Raw genomic sequence first — 18,007 nt, forward strand, 5'->3', positions numbered from 1 at the left:
AATTTTTTGTCAGTTGTATTTTTTTGCAACTTTATTAAGATATAATTGACATGTAACATTGTGTAAGTTTAAAGTCCTAAGCATTGTAATTGCTTCATCTCAAACTCCCTGACAGACAACTAATTTTTGCTCCTTACAAGGCTCTGTGTAAGGTAAGAAATAGCATATGATACAATAGCAAAATGGAAAAAGTGAAAAAAAAAATGTGTGTGATGATTCTCTTTAACATGCCCCCTATTTAATATTTGCAGGTTAAATAATTTTACAGTTGAAAGATAAAGTTCACTATTCAGAATGAGGAATTCTTTCATCTGCTGGCTTGGGCATGTCTTCCTACCCCAAATGCCCAACTTATTATTTCTTTTTTTTTTTTTATCCTCACCCGAGGATATTTTTCCATTTTTTGTACAGATAGAGTGGGAGGGAGAGAGAGAGGAAGGGAGAGAGAGAGAGAGAAACATCGACGTGAAGGGACACATCGAGTGGCTGCCACCCGCACGACCAACCAGGGCCAGGGACAAACTGCAACCGAGGTACATGCCCTTAGCGGGAACCGAACCCGGGTCTCTCCGGACCGCAGGCCGACGCTCTAACCGCTGAGCCAAACTGGCCAGGGCCCAACTTATTATTTCTTGAGAAACTATACACTTTAACATTTGTTGACTAATTATAGGAGTGATAGTCTCAAAATTTCAATTGCCACAACTCCTGTAATTGTGCCAATGTCCACACACCCAGTGATATGGAATTATAAGGAACCTCCTTCAAACAGAGTATTTCCATAGAATTTTAATACCCTTGCAAGGTGTTAACAATTCCACAAGCATGGTCTTCCAACCTCATTCCCACATTAGGTTTCAGGTATCTGTAGGAGTCAAGATAGAAACTCATTGACTGATCCAAAACCTTAGGTCCTCTCCCTAAGGAAGAAGAGAAAGTTACGGGGGGCAGGACACCAGCACTGAAGACCCGGTGCCGTTCCTCACATCCAAGAAAACTCTCTCCTAGGATCCTTCATGTCCTCCACACAGGGCCTATTCATGAGAAGCACAACTCCCAGGGACCATTTACTGTCTTCTCTACAAACTGAACATATTTTGTACTATAGCTGTCAGCATCATTTGTTGTTTTTTTAAAACAAATTTTAAAATAAATTTATTTCTGTTACAGATGTTTCTCCTTTTCCCCCCGCAGACACCCTCCTTCCTATCCCGCCCCCACCATACGTTGTTGTCTATGTCCATTGGCACACATACATGCATATAAGTTCTTTGGTTTATCTCATCCCTCCCCCACCCCCACCCCACTCCTCTGAGGTCTGTCGGTCTGAATCATACATACTCTTTTCTATGTCTCCGAGTCTGTTTTGTTCATCAGCTTTTTTTGTTCATTATATTCCACAAATAATTGAGATCATATGGTATTTGTCTTTCCCTGATTGGCTTATTTCGCTTAGCATAATACTCTCTAGGTCCCTCCATGTCGTCTTGAATGATACGAGATCATTTGCTTTTAAATGATGCCGCTCGGAGCTTGAACTTACAAGACATTTTCCTTGAAGTTCATTTCTGCTCTAGTCAAATAAAGCACACAGTACTTCTCTAATCAGGCTCCCAATCCCTGGGGGCATGCAGAAGTCAATTTCCGAATTGGTCATTGTATTCCACGGGTGACACAGAAAGCTAAGATTTGGCAGGGAATGCAGTGGCCCCGGTTTGGAGCTTGTTCATCTGATCAGGTCATGTCCAAGCAGTAACAGCACCATGGACAAGCAGGACTGCATTTGAATGCACAATTAATTGCTGAAAATGTGTTTGAAAGTCAAATGTATAAATTTCAAATAACAGACTTACTGTTATGTGTATGTCCCCAAATGCAAAGAAGTTTTCCAAATTCCAATTCAAGGTTCTTCTCTTGCCCAGGCAACCTTTGCTCATAAGAACCTTCACAGGCCCTCAGAGCGAGAAGCAAATGCTGGTGTGCAAGGGGGTACCGGCTGAGTCCCAGCATCTCCCTTGACCAGATGGCTATCCCTGAGCAGGAGCTGGGTGGATAGTTAGAAAATTACTAAGTACAGGAGTCAAGATCTGTCGTTCTGTGCTCCCCGGTGAGGCTCCTCACCTGGCTGTGGCCACAGGAGGAAATCAGAAAACACTCCTTGCCTCTGGCTGAAGTCATTCTCACCTACAGGTGGGCCAGCAAGTAGAACTGTATGACCATGTGATCATTTGAAATGTTAGCTGCCTGGAGAGACAAAAAGCTTGAATTCTGCATACGAAAGGCAGTTTGTTGTCAGTGTGGATCCAGTGAAAGCGTAGGAAGTATATGCTCTGCAGCGAGGAGGTCAAGCGGAGCTCAGGTGAATAGCTGCATCCTCTCCTATAACCATAGGTTCCTTTTAGGCTTTAGTATCTCAGTCCCCGCAGGCTGGTATAACAAAACACCCCGTAGACTGAATGGCTTATAAATAATAGAATTTTATTTTTCACAGTTCTGGAGACAGGGAAGTTCACGATCAAGGTGTAAGCAGATTTGGTGCCTGGCAAGGGTCTGCTTCCTAGTTCACAGAAGGGCATCTTCTCAATCTGTCCCCACCTGGCAAGGGGCCAGGGAGCTCGCAGTTTATAAAGACTCTACCCTTCTGACCTCATCACCTCTCAAAGGCCCCACTGTCTAATACCATTACATGGAGGGTTAGGTTTGAACATACAAATTTGGGGGAGACACAAACATTCAGACCACAGCACTTGGTATGAAGGGCTTGGAAAGCTAAAGAGGCTCACTGAACTTTTCTCCTGGGCTACTAGTAAGAGGCATAGCCAACCATAACAGACATAACGAGCAGCTGCATTTAATGAGTAGTTCACGCCAGGCAATGTGGTCACCACAAACATACCTATTTCACAGGTGAGAATATTGACTTTCTCAAGGTCCTCTGGTAACTGACTGACAGTGGAACAGAGAACACACTCAGCAGGTCTGTACTCTTAAGCAATACAATACACTGTCTCATCACATAATGCTCTTCTTTACAATGTTAGGCTCCCTTTCTCTCTGGCTATCAAGTGAAACAAATATGGGCTGATTATATCAAACATTAGGAACTTTCAGGTCCATAAATCAATTTTTCCTAATAAAAAAGAATATCTTTTTGAAATGGAGCCTCAATGTGTTCTTCTGATATTCACTGCACTCCAGCGGTAGGCATCATTTATGCAGAGCTGAGCAGTGAGTTTGCTCATGGCAGCAAGTTGTTCCTGTGAATTATCTGTGCCGGGAGACTGTCTTCCCTATGTTAACTTTGCTTATAAACTGCCCACAGAACAAACCCAAGAGAAACCTCTTCTGCCTCTAACAGAATGGCTGACCAGTCCCTTTCCCTTTCTGAACACTCCTAGAAGAGACAGGCTGGTGTTGGAAGCGTTTCCCTAATATAACTGCCCTCCAGTAGTCTACCCCACACTGTATGGGACAAAGGTTCTGATGGAGGAAGTCTCTTAGACTCCGGGAGGGGCTTTCACCATGCTGCCTGCAGCAACCCGCTGACATTCCCAAGCCACCAGGCCTGTCTGCTTTCACTGTAACCCTTGATTTGACTAGAACCTCAAAAACAGGATGGGGGAAGGGGTGACAAGCAGTAGGAGAGGACAAGGCCTTTAATTGAGAGGAATGGAGATCAGATAGCCATTGGCATGTGACAATGAAATTCCAAGTATATGACAGAAAAGTCATCCTGGGGAAGAGATGGCAAAAGAATTATTCTAAGGAATGTTTAGAAAAGGTAGTATCTGGTACTTTATTCTAAAACTCTTAGTTTACCTGTAGTTATTGCTGCCCAATGCCTAATCTTAGAGGTTAAGTGGCAAATCTTTTCCCTGATCAACAGAAGCAATTTTTCCTTATCATATTTTTAAATGTGTTCTAAACATATTCCACTTTTAACTGCTATGCTAATTAAACACATCAATTTCTCATTCTTTCATTTAAAAATGGAATGTTGCCTGGCTGGTGTGGTTCAGTGGACTGAGCTTCATCTCATGGACTGAGAAGTCCCAGTTCGATTCCCAGTCTGGGCACATGCCCTGGTTTCAGGCTCGATCCCCAGTAGGGGCATGCAGGAGACAGCTAATGGATGTTTCCCTCTCATATCGATGTTTCTATCTCTCCCTTTCCCTCTCTCTCTAAAAAATAAATAAACAAACAAACAAACAAACAAACGTTTAAAAAATGGAGTGTTAACCAAACTGAATGAAACTATTGTCTTTTTTTGGGGGGGTCAAATTATTGATAATTTGTATAAACAAAATGCAATGCAGTCTAAATGCTTGGAGCTTCATCTGACAAAATTATAAAATATTGGTGACTCATTTAAAAACAAATGCAATAGCCCTTGTCTGTTTGGCTCAGCAGTTAGAGCATTGGCCCATGGACCAGAGTCCCTGGTTCGGTTCCCGCTAAGGGCACATACCTGGGTTGCAGTTTGTCCCCAGTCCTGGTTGCGGTCATGTGAGTGGCAATCAGTTGATGTGTCTCTCTCACATTGATGTTTCTCTCTCTCCTGCTCTATCTGAAGATAAATGCAGAAATGTCCTCAGGTGAGGATAACAAAAAAAAAAAAAAAAAAATTAAAAATAAATGCAATAAAATATAGGAAGAACAGTGATGAATTTTACTTTAACCAAAGCCAGGGATATATAGACTCTGGCTCAATTTTGTTTAATTTCCCAAATATCTTATTTTCCTACTGTCTTTGTTTAGTTGTAATAGGCATATTATAACACACTTGCTCTTGTAAAGCATTTATGATTACAAATATAATGTATGCTTCCATAAGTCTTTAAACAAGATTTTATTTATCTATTTTTAAAATATGTTTTTATTGATTTTTCTTTTTAGAGAGAGAGGAAGGGAGAGAGAGAAACATCGATCGGCTCCTCCTGCACGACCCCTACTGCGGATCGAGCCCACAACCTGGGCATGTGCCCTGACTGGGAATCAAACCAGCATCTCTCAGTCCATGGGACGATGCTCAATCCACTGAGCTAAATCCAATTTTAAATACCAAAGTGTCAATGCTAAGTTTCTGATTTTAATAAAAAAAAAAAAATTAACATTAAACAAACATCGTTTCATTTATAATGCTGATTTTTGAAAGACATCTGAAAATGAGATGTAGTAAAACTTTGCTTCCAAAGTTAAGCTGACACAATCTATACAGGACAGAATTGAAACAAAAGAAAACTGTACCAAAGCAATTAGGTAGCCAATTTTTATCCTGTCATTCAACACTTTATACACCTTTACAAAGTTATGTATCATTTTGTATTTTTTATCTTGAAAGGGATGTCCTGCTACCTATATATCTGTACATTAGGATATATCCTGAGGACATTAGTGTGTTTAACCACAGGAATAATGTAAATTTTGCATGTTAAGCATACAATAAATGTTTGATAAACCTTAATATGAAGTTCTGTAGTATATTATTTTTTCAGATAATACCAAAAAAATCACAATGGAAAACCGAGAGTATTTATTTTCATTATTAATTTTCTTAAATGCAACATTTATTTCACAATCTCTGGAACTGTAAAACACCTTTTTTTTTAAATTTATAAAATTGAGGGAAGTAATTTAATGTCAAGATACACATGCTGAATATGATTTAGCATATAAGCACCAAAAGCTAAAAAATTTACAAAAATTGTTGAACTTGTAAGGTGCATTTATTCATGAATTACACTCAGTTTGAGGTAAGAAATAGTACCCCCAACCTCATTAGTATTTAAGAAATAGCTGAATAGCTTCCAACTTAGTTTACAGCAACATAAAAAATACTGCTTTTAGTTTTTTTATATAAGTCACCTGAAATTTAGATTCAAATTTAAGTGCTGCCTTTTGTGAATGGCAGTTTGAAAATTAAATCTATGTCCCAACTTAAGATACTTTATATACAGTAAGTATTTAATGGCCTAGAAAAACAAAACAAAAACAAAGTTAGTCAACATTGTTAACACCTGAAATTAACAAAAAAAGTTAGATATCTATATTTTTATCTAGAATTGGGTATAAAGTCATTTTGCATCAAATAAAATTATTTTGTAAATGTTATCAGTCCATTGAGTAATTAGTTCTTTTCTAAATATGTCTCTCTCTCTCTATATATATATATCTCTGGAAAAACTACTATTATGAAGATTAATGAAAATACAAAATTAATTTCTTGGTTTATAAATCAAAATTATTGTGATATTAAAGCATGCTTCTTTCCAAAGCACTGTCAGTGCTGATAACAATGAAATAAGGAAAGTCTATGCCAGCACTGGTTTAACTGCACCACCATGGCCATGGCTGTCCCGGGCGAGGACTGGCCTGGACCCAGTTCCATGGAGCCTCCATGCTCACTCCAGGTAGCTTATACACAGTCAAGGTATTCACATTGCCAACACAAAATCCAGCAAGCTGCAGTCCTGAAAGCCATCTACATTTATATATTTATTTCTTACTGTGTACGTTAAAAAAAGAATTTCATTGTGCTTTTCACATATCTGATATAAGTTTTCCTATCATTTTATTTCTAGGTTTCTTGGGAAGGGAAGGAAAAGACTAAGAAAAGAGGTACATCAAGGGAGTCAGACTGTAAAGTAACATTACACACACAACTAGCCAAATATCTTTTTAATTTAAAAGATACTATCATCAAAAAGCAATATATACACCTACAGAAGAAAACAGTATCCTTCCTCAAATCCACATTATTCCATGGTAGATTTTCACAGCACCCAGTATGTATAGCAATATATTTTCACAATCTGTTCAGTTATCGATCAAGTATGCTTTTAGAATTAAAAGATGTAACTTCCATAGCAGTCTAAACACTGTACTATTAATGTGCTTAGAAATGGTTCAGTGATTTGCTCATTATGATGTCTATTTACAAAGATATCTATTTACGTTAGCAATAAATAATCCTGATATCAAAAGAGAATGCTCATGCACACACTGAGATGGCCGCATGCTCTTAAAATATGTACATAGTTTCTCTGCTGTCGCTTTCTCAGGAATGGTGGAAGTGCATGTCCTTGAGTCTTTTCCACATTAGTCTTGCTTCTGGGGGATGCATCCTTCCATTTCCACAACTTCCGGCCAGCCTTCATATTTGTTTGTGTCCTTATTGTTCTTTATGTGCTGTTGGAACACAACAGAGTATCCATTTTTAACAACCTCTGTGGATTGCTTAGCTGTAACAACATATTTTAGTGCACTCATTTCACTAACACTCATGTCAACAAGGAGTTCATATAAATTACTGTTCAAGACCCAGCCAGTTGGCTCAGTTGGTTGGAGCATCATTCTGTACACCAAAAAGGTTGCAGGTTTGACCCTGGTCAGGGCGCCTACGGCAAAAGATCGATGTTTCCCCCCTTTTCCAAAATCAATAAAACATATCCTTGGGTGAGGACTAAAAAACATTATTGTTTAAGATATTAAAAGAGCAACCCTTGGGGCCTGGCATACAGTGGGGCAAACCTTCAAGTAAACACTGAAAGAACTAAACATTGCAGATTTTTTTAAAGGATCACTTATTAGCCAATAAGTAAAGTGTATATATTCTACTAAGTCCTAAAGTATTTCCAAACTTGATTGATTATAATATCAAAAGCTCAATTAAAATCTTTAATAACCAATGCTTCCTAAAAGGCTTAAGGTACAATTATTCATATGACAATTAATTGTCATGTAGGAAAAAAATTCCCAGGGAGAATTTGATTAGTGTTAAGTTTTAAAATTAAAACAGTACCATGTTTATTTAAAATAATTGATTACCAAGAACTTATAAAAAAATACACAAACATATTAAACGTCTGCTTTATCTAAGTTTCAAATAACTGGGATTAAATTATGTACCATATGATATTACACAATTTGGTTTTGTCCATTAACGATGAAAGTCTAAGACACTAACCTGTTCAAAAGGGCTTTTTGTCTTAATGCCTTTCCCACCACAGAAGACCCAGTTGTCTCTAAAACCAAGACTGGTAATAGATGTACTCCCCAATTCAGCAATGAGTCGCCGCGCCTCATCATTGAGTCTGAGGGAGAAAAAGAATAATAGAATAAACACAGTACAATCGTATTATCTAAGTGATCTTGATTCAATTAGGATATTTAACATATAACATGAGATAAAATAAGTTAGCTTAGCCCTGGCCAGTTTTTCTCAGTAGTTAGAGCACTGGCCAGCAGACAAAGGGTCTTGGGTTCGATTCTTGGTCAAGGGCAATTTACCCATGTTTCAGGTTCAATCCTCGGCCACAGTCAGGGCCATGCCTGAGGCAACCAATCAATGTGTCTCTCTCACATAGATGTTTCTCTCTCTCTCTATCTTTAAAAAAATAAATGAATCAGTGGAAAAATTATCCTCAGGTAAGAATTTTCAAAAAAAAGAAAGAAAATGTCAGCTTAAATGAGAGACAATAAAAAAAAGGAAGAAATTTTTGCCCAGCTAGTGTGGCTCAGTGGTTGAGCATTGACCCATGCACCAAGAGGTCACCAGTTTGATTCCCGGTCAGGGCACATACCCAAGTTGTGGGCCAAATCCCTAATGGGGGGCATGCAGGAGGCAGCCAGTGGATATTCTCTCTCATCAATGTTTCCATCTCTCTCTCCCTCTTCCCTCCTCTCTCTCTAAACAATAAACAAAAAAATATTTTTTTTTAAATGAGGAAATTTTTTAGAGTAACAGTCCTATTTGCAGGGTTTTTTATTTAAGTATAGTTCGTATACATTATATTAGTTTAGGGTATACAATATAGCGTTCTGACATCTTTATATCTTATAAGTGATCACTCCATTAATTCCTACTATTTGAATTCTTTAATGACAAAAGACAAGAAATCTACAAATTAATTTTAAGTTTATTTTATTAAGAAGTACCTTTTAGATGTCTTCATTTCACAACAATAATTAACTTTCATCAGTTAGGAAATACCTATCTAAGCTAACACAAAGTCTTAAGAAACCAATAACTTTGTAAAATTAAACATCACTTTGAATCTCCACTAAACCCTCTGTAAATTGTATTTGATTGAATAAGAGAAAATGCTGATAAAAATCTAATGTTTCTAATTCCATGTTTTATTTAAGATAAAATGAATTTTGAGAATAGGGCTATAAATTATACTTCAGTGATAAGTGCCAAGTGGTTATTTAGTTAAAAGTGAAAATATTAACCTCATAGCAGCTAAGCACCTCCCAACTGGAGGAAGGGCAGTGGCAAAAGCCAACTGCTAGGGAACAGTTAATAGAAAGATGCCATAGAATCCAGTGTGTGCTCCTGGCTTGCTCCCCAGCTTGTCTGTTGCCTTATTTCCTGTGTCCATCCTTCCTTACGTGAATGAGCTATCACTTCTCAATTGTTTCCTCACTTGATAAGCAAATTTTGAGAGAAACACTCTCTGAAAGTACTGCCTGTACCCTGTGTTCTTATTTTCAAACAGTGGCAGCATGTCTTGGATCTAGAAAACTGTCAAATTCTACTCCTTAGTTTCCAAGTCTACTTTCAGTCTACTTTCTTGGAATATTCTACTTACATCATCAGCACTAATAGGTGAGTTTTGCTGCTGTAACAAGAATAAACAGTAACAAAATGCAGAGGTTGGGCAGTAGGTCCACTGTCAGGCTTAGGGACAGCCTCCTGCAGAGAGGCCTTGGGCCTCGTTCACAGTTACCTCTCAGAACAATTTCAAAGTGGTACTTCACAGGCTTTAGGGTTGCTCCTAAATAGTAGAATGTTAAGTTTACAAAATGCTGAGGGATTGTACTTGTACAAAAAAAAACAGCAGCACTGAGGGACCTGGAGAGTATAATGCTAAGTGAAATAAGCCAGTCAGAGAAAGACAAACATCACATAATCTCACTTATATGTGGAATCTAATGAACAAAATAAACTAACAAACAAAAGAAGTCAAGAAGCATAGAACAGACTGACAGATCTCAAAGAGGAGGCCAGTGGGGGTGACAGGAAGAAATTAACCAAAGAACTTATATGCATAGCTCAAGGACACAGACAATAGTATGGTGAAGGCCTGGGATGCAGCATGGGCTGGGTGAAGGGGGCGTGTGGGGGATGGAAATAAGGTATATCTATATTAATGTCAACAGTAAAAAATTAAAAAAAAAAACTGCTTGCACCCTGGCCAGTTTGGCTCAGCATTTAGAGCATTAAGAGCACATACCTGGGTTGCAGGTTCAACCCCAGCCTTGGTCTGGGTCATGTGGAGGCAACCAATGAATGTTTTTCTCACATCGATGTTTCTGTTTCTCTCCCTCTCTCTCTTTCTCTCTCTTCCTCCTTCCCTCCTAAAAATCAATGGAAAAATATCCTCAAGTGAGGATTAACAACAACAAAAAAAAACCCAAACAAACAAAAATAAAAAAACCTGCTTGCAAAGTAGGTGGATATCCAAATGCAAGCCTGGCCCCTGCAAAAAGTATGTAAAATCTTTCTTAGCTAAGAATTTTATATCAGCTAAGAGCTATACTGAAGGTCAGTCATTGTTACTTCTGTACTTTTGAATTTCAGAAGTGATCATTTTGAACTGTAGAAATAAACTAAGCCAATTTAGCCAGATATATAGAGCAACTTAAAAATTTAGCCTTACATTTTGACTCTGTCAGTCTCTTTCCTTACTTTCCTATGAGAACACCCTCAGGTCCTGTGTAGAGAAGGGTTAACAGAATAGGCCTGAGTTGGCAAGACTGGGGCTTGGCTGGCACCTGGAAACTTGGATTTTGCCAGGGTTCCCACCATTCCCAGAAATGATGAGAATGGTTCACTGTGCCTCAACTGTAAAAAAACAACAACAACGCAGTTTATGATAAACACCTACTCTCTTTCTGGAAGCCTGGAACTTTGGGATGTGTTGGGCAGGGGTGCCTATGTGACCAGCTCCCAATAAAAATCCTGGGCACTGAGTCTCTAACAAGTTTCTCTAGTAAACAGAATTTCAGTGTTGTCACAGTTTGTTCCTAGAGAAATTAAGCATGTCCTGTGTGACTCCACTCAGAGGATTCGTAAAAACTTGGGCCTGGTTCCCTCCAGACTTTGCCCCATGCACCTCTGCCTTTTGCTGATTTTGCATTGACTCCTTTTGCTGTAACAAACTGTAGCCATCTGTGAGGTCTCTATGCTGGGTCCTCTAAGTCCCCTAAAACAAATCATCAAACCTGGGGGCTGTCCTGGGCATCCCTGCTACAGGTCCCTATCGCCATCTATCTAACTAGTTTCATAACAAGATAATTCTCTCAATGACTTCTAAAGTTTTCTGGTCTGCTTATATAGAGTTTGGGGGATTTTATTGTTCCTTTTTGGTATTTTCTATTTAACTAGGTAAAAGAGGATTTCATATTTCAAAAAGAATTTGAAAACCATGCAACATAGCCAATATTTTGAGCACTAGATTAATATACCTAGATGTCAAAATGACCCAATTTTTAAAAGGAATACCGCCTGGCCAGTGTGGCTCAGTGAACTGAATGTCATTCCATAGACTGAGAGGTCCCAGTTCGATTTCCAGTCAGGGCACATGCCTGGGTTTCAGGCTCGATCCCCAGTATGGGGCGTGTAGGAGGCAGCCAATCGACGTTTCTCTCTCTCTCTCTTTAAAAAAAAAAAAAAATCAATAAAACATATTAAAAAATAAATAAAATACAGAATAACTATCATAGTTATATATAGTGTGAAGTTTATTACATGTATCTTCATCCTTTTTTTTTTGGTTAATCCTTTCCCAAGGATATTTTTCCATTGATTTTTAGAAAGACTGGAAGGGACAGAAGGAGGGAGGTAGCAAGGGAGGGAGAGAGAGAGGGAGAAGAGAGAAACCTCGATGTAAGAAGATACATTGATTGGCTGCCTCCTGCACAACCATGACTGGGGCTGGGGATGGAACCTGCAACCCAGGTATGTGCCCTTGACTGCAACTGAATTGCCACCCTTTGACCCTTTAGTCCACGGGCCGATGCTCTAACCACTTAGCTAAAGCAGCCAGGACTGTATTTTAATCTTTACCAATGGTATTAAGTAGCTCAACTGTTAAAACTTTGTATTAAATAGCCTTTGCCAGTTTGGTTCAGCGGTTAGAGCACTGGCCCAAGGACCAAAGAAAGGGTCAAGGACATGTACCTGGGTTGTAGGTTCCACCCCTGGCCCAGGTCAGGGTTGTGTGGGAGGCAGCCAACTGATGTGTCTCTCACACTGATACCTCTCTTTCTCCCCCCACACCCTTCCCTCTCAATCTATCTGAAAATCAATAAAAAAGTATCCTCAGGTGAGGATTTTTTAAAACATTATATGAAATAAATTATTTTAGCTAAGAATTTTCTTTAAAACGAATAGAACATAATCCTCTGACAAACCACAGGAAGACAAGGTTGACACAGGAATGGGGTATTCTAGAAGTGGCTCTAAAGCTGCACAGTGGAGCAGAAAGAGAGGAAGTGGGAACTGGAGAGGGGAGCCTCCAGCTCTGCCTCCATCTCTGGTGGGAAAGGAAGGACATCGACAGTCCTCCAGTCACACCATCTAACCACGCCAGAGCTCTCATTCTCAGAAAGTACTGAAAACGAGGCGGAGACTGATATTCTGGGCTCAATTCTGACTAACAGGGAAGGATCAGTCACAAAGTAGAAGTGTCAGGAGCTTTGAAAGAAAATCACCAAGTTACCTTAGGAGGGTGAAGACTAAGAAATTCTAGGCATAGGTGACCGTGTAACCAAGACTTCAAAGAGAGCATATTACAAAGGGTTCAGATTAGAAACTCTTATTAAAAGACTATGACTCTTTAAAAACAAACAAAACTCTAATAAATTTCACTATATAATTTGCTAATAATCTCATTAAAAAGGATAGTTTCTAAATTAGTGATACAACTGGAGTGTTCTGTGATGGGCTCAACCAAAAAAAAAAAAAAAAAGGAAGTGTGCAAAAATGCAGGGCAAAAAAAAAAATCCTATTACTAATGACAAATTTTACTGCTACTACCAGGAAGGCCTACAGTGCTTAGAATGCAATGAGACTCATAAAACTCTTAAAGGCCACAGAAAGAACTTCTAAGTGTGAATAATGAAATAACCCCACTGTTTCACAAGAATGATATAATATCAAGATCAAAGCATGATTGTCTTTTCCAGAGAGGCAAACATTCTTTGAACAACATGAAAAGGGAACAGTGTGGTTCAAGAAGGTCCATATAAGTGCTTGAAAGTAAATTTATACAGCTAGGCCCACACACCACACCACACACACTTAAATTATAAATGAACTTGTTAACATAATCTTCAATGTAGTGTCAGTTATTTTAGAAGCATCTTGAAAAATGGAATTGCTAAGACATTAAAAGTGAACTATTCCAGTTTTTATAAAAGTCAAGAAAAATTCTGAAACAATGGTCTAATGAAACCAATTCCAATTCCTAGCAAACCTCTTGAATGGAAAACAAGGAGATCGTGTGAATATTAATAAACAGAAGAGAAGAAAGAGAAGGGGTAGCAGGAAAGAGGTGCTACCATCATAATTAGCTATAACATTAATACCAGGAAAGGAACAAAGGGGAGGTCAGACATTATAGCATGGTCATCTGGTCAGCTTCATCAGGAAGCTACGACTTTTCACTCCCCAAGGAACCACCAGTCAATTCCCTGCAAGTTACTGGGGGATGGGAAATGGACACATGTGCAGGGAAGTCGATAGCACAGGAAAGGTGCCTGTCAATCTCACCTGGGAACAAAGATCATTGGACAGAGGAGTAGAGCCACTGCAAGCGTGTGAAATCCTGAAAGATTCACTGGGTAAGCTCCTAATTAAAATCCCCCAACAAAGAATTCTCTCTCTCTGTTCCTCTTGCTTTGCTCCTGCTTCCTTGCACTCACTTGTTCAGTGACTGAGCTAGTCCGCCATGTGGCCCTAGAAGCCGCAGGGCTCATGGTCACATGGTCTCCACAGGAAATGGGACTGCAGCTGGGAACACAAGCTAACCTAGCCAGACATTGGACTGGACTGGACCTTAATACGGAGCACTGGCTTTAATTCTAGCCCTGCTGAAGAGAAAAATTGGCCTTTTTCCCATGGCAAGATGGAGGGAGGTGGGACCTTGAAAGGGAAACCCCTTAATGTTACCTCATCAATAAAGCTTTCCATGATACTTCATCCTCTCCTGGGGGGCCTCAGAAAATTCTTGTTCCTGCAGCACCCTAAGAATTCCGCTTCCACCAACAACTGTTGGGGACACAGAGAACACCCCAACGATAACAGAGGGAGAAATAAGCAGTCAAGTCACCATCATCTCAGCTACTTTGTCTTTTGAAGAGATTTTCAGGCACTAGATCAGGGTACTGTAATTAGCACAGTTCATGAATTTCAAATGAGTATCCGATAGTCTCAAAATACAGCCTCTATGAGTAAAATAATGACCCAGCAGCTGGATGGTATGACTATTAGGGTCCACTGGCAGCTGTCTGAAAAGCAGTTTCTGCACTTGATTAATAGATAAGTCCCTTGCAGGAGGCCTCTAGCAGGGTGGCTTATCAATGACTTAGATTTAGACATAACGACTTTGGAGAGAATACAAAGCCTGGATCATGGAATCCTCATAGGACAAATGTCAGAATCAAGGCCAATTGGGCCAAAATCAGCAAAATTAAATTTAACAAGGATACATGAATATGAAGTCCTTCATTTAGATGAAATAAAATCAAGTTCTGAATAAGAAGAAAGACCTGACTTGGCAGTGGTTAAAACACAAAAGTCTAAGATCAAATAAAAAGATCTAGGAATTTAACTTGACCAAAAACTCATGAGCCAAAAATGTGATGTGAGTGTTTAAAGAAAACTAATATAATATGAGTCTGCATGAATATTCAAAGAAATGCAATCTCTACAACACAGTAAGCTAGCATCTCCATTGTACCCTGGACTGGCCAGACCACATCTGGAACACACTCTTCGATTTGGGGCACTCAATTTAAATAGACAATAATCAACCAGAGAATGCCCCAAAAAATGCAGCCAGGAGGGTAAAATGACCTAGAAACTTACCACGATAAAAGTTTAAAAGAGCCATATGTACTGAGACTAGAAAAAGAGAAATGCCATTGAGCTTCAACTACTTGTATTATCAAATTATTTTGGGGAATATATTTATTGTTTCGTTGTTTCATGTATCCAAGCAAAGGACTATCAGGTGATATTTAGAGGTGATAACCCTGAGAAGATAACATTTACTTAAGAATAGCTTTCTGTTTTGTTTTATTTCAAATAGAGAAGTGACAAGGTTATTGGCGCCCTTTAGAGGTGAGCAGTTCAGTGGAGGAATTCATAGAGAAGTTCCAAGGGAATCTGGCCTAAAAGAATCTTGACTTCAAAGACATCAGTTAAATGCTTAACTTAGGCATGATGCTAACCTGCCACAGAGTGTTCTCTCCAAAAGGAGAAATACAACAGCAAAATTAGCTTGCTCACTCAAACTATTATATTCCTTACTAAAAAAATAAAAATCAACTTATTTTAGAGTGGGATGAGGTAGAAAGTAGGCATCATTTGAGACCTGCACTCCCTCAAGTATACGTTTTCTTGGATGTAGGTGTTTTTTTTTGGTTTTTTTTTCTCTTTTGTTTTTAAAACAGAAAGCATACCTATTTTTAACGAGGTGTGTTCCCTGGTTAAAATCAAGAAACACTGGGATAAACAAAAGTAAAGAGGTTTCTTTAGGACAGAACTTCAGAACTTTTTATTGTAAACCCCTAAAAAAGTGCAAAATACCAGGTGTCATCCCCAAACTTATTTGATCATTACAGTTGTAAAGGATGAGGGTTCCACTGCTTTGGGAAGTAATGCGATGGAGACCAGTCCCAGTTATTCTGTGGAAGTTCACTATGTGTGGTAGATTCTAGGATCAGAAAGGAGCAACCATCAAGAAGTGAGTCCGGCTTCCCTAATCACTATGCATACCAACTCCCTGTCTTAGAGAGAGCAGGCACATCCACTTTCACCTCTCAGTTCTCTTGGGGATAAGCGGGAGAGAACTTATTCCCTAGGCGGTGAAATCCAGCAGCCTTACATAAGGAAAAACCTTAACACAAGAGAGCTTTTCATTTCCACATAAGACTGGGTACACCACAACTGATGAATCATTTAAAATGTTCTGACATTTGCCAGGATATGTGGTTACATCTTGTTACATTTAAGATGTAGATGACCCTTCAGAAGGATTGTTTATCCAATTCCATATAAAGGACATGATGCTTATAATTTATTTCACCATTGTTTGAAAGAGGGAGATACTCAATATATAAAATTCACATGCACCGAACTGAATATGCATACAACTTGAATTGATTTAAATGCACAGAAGTTGACAAAGTGTAAAGACATCAAAGTTTAGATTTCTATTTTGCCTCATTGGTTGAACCGTGATCTGAGGCTGCTATTCATGTTCATTTGAACCGTGATCTGAGGCTGCTATTCATGTTCATTTGAACCGTGATCTGAGGCTGCTATTCATGTTCATTTAAAAAATGAATATCAATAAATAGCAACTAAAGAGAAAATATCATCCTTGCCTTAGTTCTTAGGCATGGTTATAACTTATTATTAGCAGAAGGGGAACAGGTCTAACATTCATCAGGTATAATAATAAAATAACTTGAAGAAAAGGAGAGGTTATGTGTGTCTAATCAGAAAAGTAAGTTTTTTTTTTAAATTTAATTTTATTTGTTTATTTTTAAAATACTTTTATTGGTTTTTTTTAGAGAGAGAGGAAGAAAGAAAGAGAGAGATAGAAACATTGATGTGAGAAAGATACATCAACTGGCTGCCTCCTGCACATCCCCTACTGGGGATCAAGCCCACAACTGGGCATGTGCCCCAACTGGGAATCGAACAGGGACCTGTCAGTCCATGGACAACACTCAATCCATTGGGCCATACCAGCCGGGCAAGTAAATCTTTTTTAAAAGAAACTTTAAAACTTTAAAATTTCAAATTATCCATGAAATATCCTCATCTCTCAGCAAAAGCAAATAGCAAGTTACTTGTTTTTTTTTAATAAGAAAAGCCAATTATATTGTATTTAGTTCTATCTAGGAAAATGTCAATGGTTGACTATGCCAGTTTTAACCCTGAACTATAAATTTAACACATCTTTAGTTGAACTAGGTAAAAGGTACAATGTCAGTGAAAGTACTTCAATTTAGAAACATTCATAAAGTGGCACTGTTTTCTGAGTGGAAATTGGCAATGATGTAGCTATACATTAATACATGTGCAAAAAAATCAATAAATAGAAATACGTGCCACATTTCTGTGTAGAACTTGTAGATGAAAGCCTTTTCAATTAAAGTGTATAAAAATGTATTTGATAATAGTCATCATAAGGAAATAAAGTATAGGAAAGACTCCCTTTTTAAAAATATGTTTTTATTTTTTTTAGAGAGAGAGAGGAAGAGATTGTAACATCACTGTACGAGAGATACTTCGATTGGCTGCCTCCTGCACACCCCATAACCCAGGCATGTGCCCTGACCTGGTATCAAATCGGCAACCTCTCAGTGACTGGGATAATGCTCAATTAACTGAGCCACACTGGCCAGGAATAAAAGATTATTATTATTATTATTATTATTATTATTTTTAGAATAAAGACTATTAAATGGAAATTGGCCCCACGAGAAAGGTTTTAAATACACTTACTAAAATAGTATCTTATTGAAGCAGAAATAAAAAGATTAACAGAACTTCCCAAAACAAAGTGAAATCTACATTTGAAACGATATCACAACCCAGGCTAGATTCCCTTGGAACTTCCCTGTGAACACCTCCATCTCTGCTGAACAGGCACTGTAAGTCACTACTGGAAAGTTACAAGTAGATTTTCTTCTTCTTCTTTTTTAAATCATCACTGGAGGATATATTTCTATTCATCTTTAGATAGAGTGGGAGGGAGGGGGT

At 38.5% G+C, this 18,007-nt stretch overlaps 1 protein-coding gene across 5 annotated transcripts in view; it reads right to left on the reverse strand.

Moving 5' to 3' along the window:
* Positions 1 to 5,565: 5,565 nt before the first annotated feature.
* Positions 5,566 to 18,007, reverse strand: part of FAM3C (FAM3 metabolism regulating signaling molecule C) — a 62,177-nt gene continuing 49,735 nt past the window's right edge. For all 5 annotated transcript variants that reach the window (XM_036247297.1, XM_036247294.1, XM_036247296.1 and 2 more), the window contains 2 exons: positions 7,967 to 8,093; positions 5,566 to 7,188 (listed from right to left, as the gene is read on the reverse strand). In XM_036247297.1, coding sequence (XP_036103190.1) covers positions 7,099 to 7,188; positions 7,967 to 8,093 — 217 coding nt within the window. In that variant the 3' untranslated portion in view covers positions 5,566 to 7,098. The remainder of the gene's footprint in view (positions 7,189 to 7,966; positions 8,094 to 18,007) is intronic.

Source organism: Molossus molossus, unplaced genomic scaffold (assembly GCF_014108415.1).
Source record: "Molossus molossus isolate mMolMol1 unplaced genomic scaffold, mMolMol1.p scaffold_m16_p_7, whole genome shotgun sequence".
Lineage (NCBI taxonomy): Eukaryota > Metazoa > Chordata > Mammalia > Chiroptera > Molossidae > Molossus > Molossus molossus.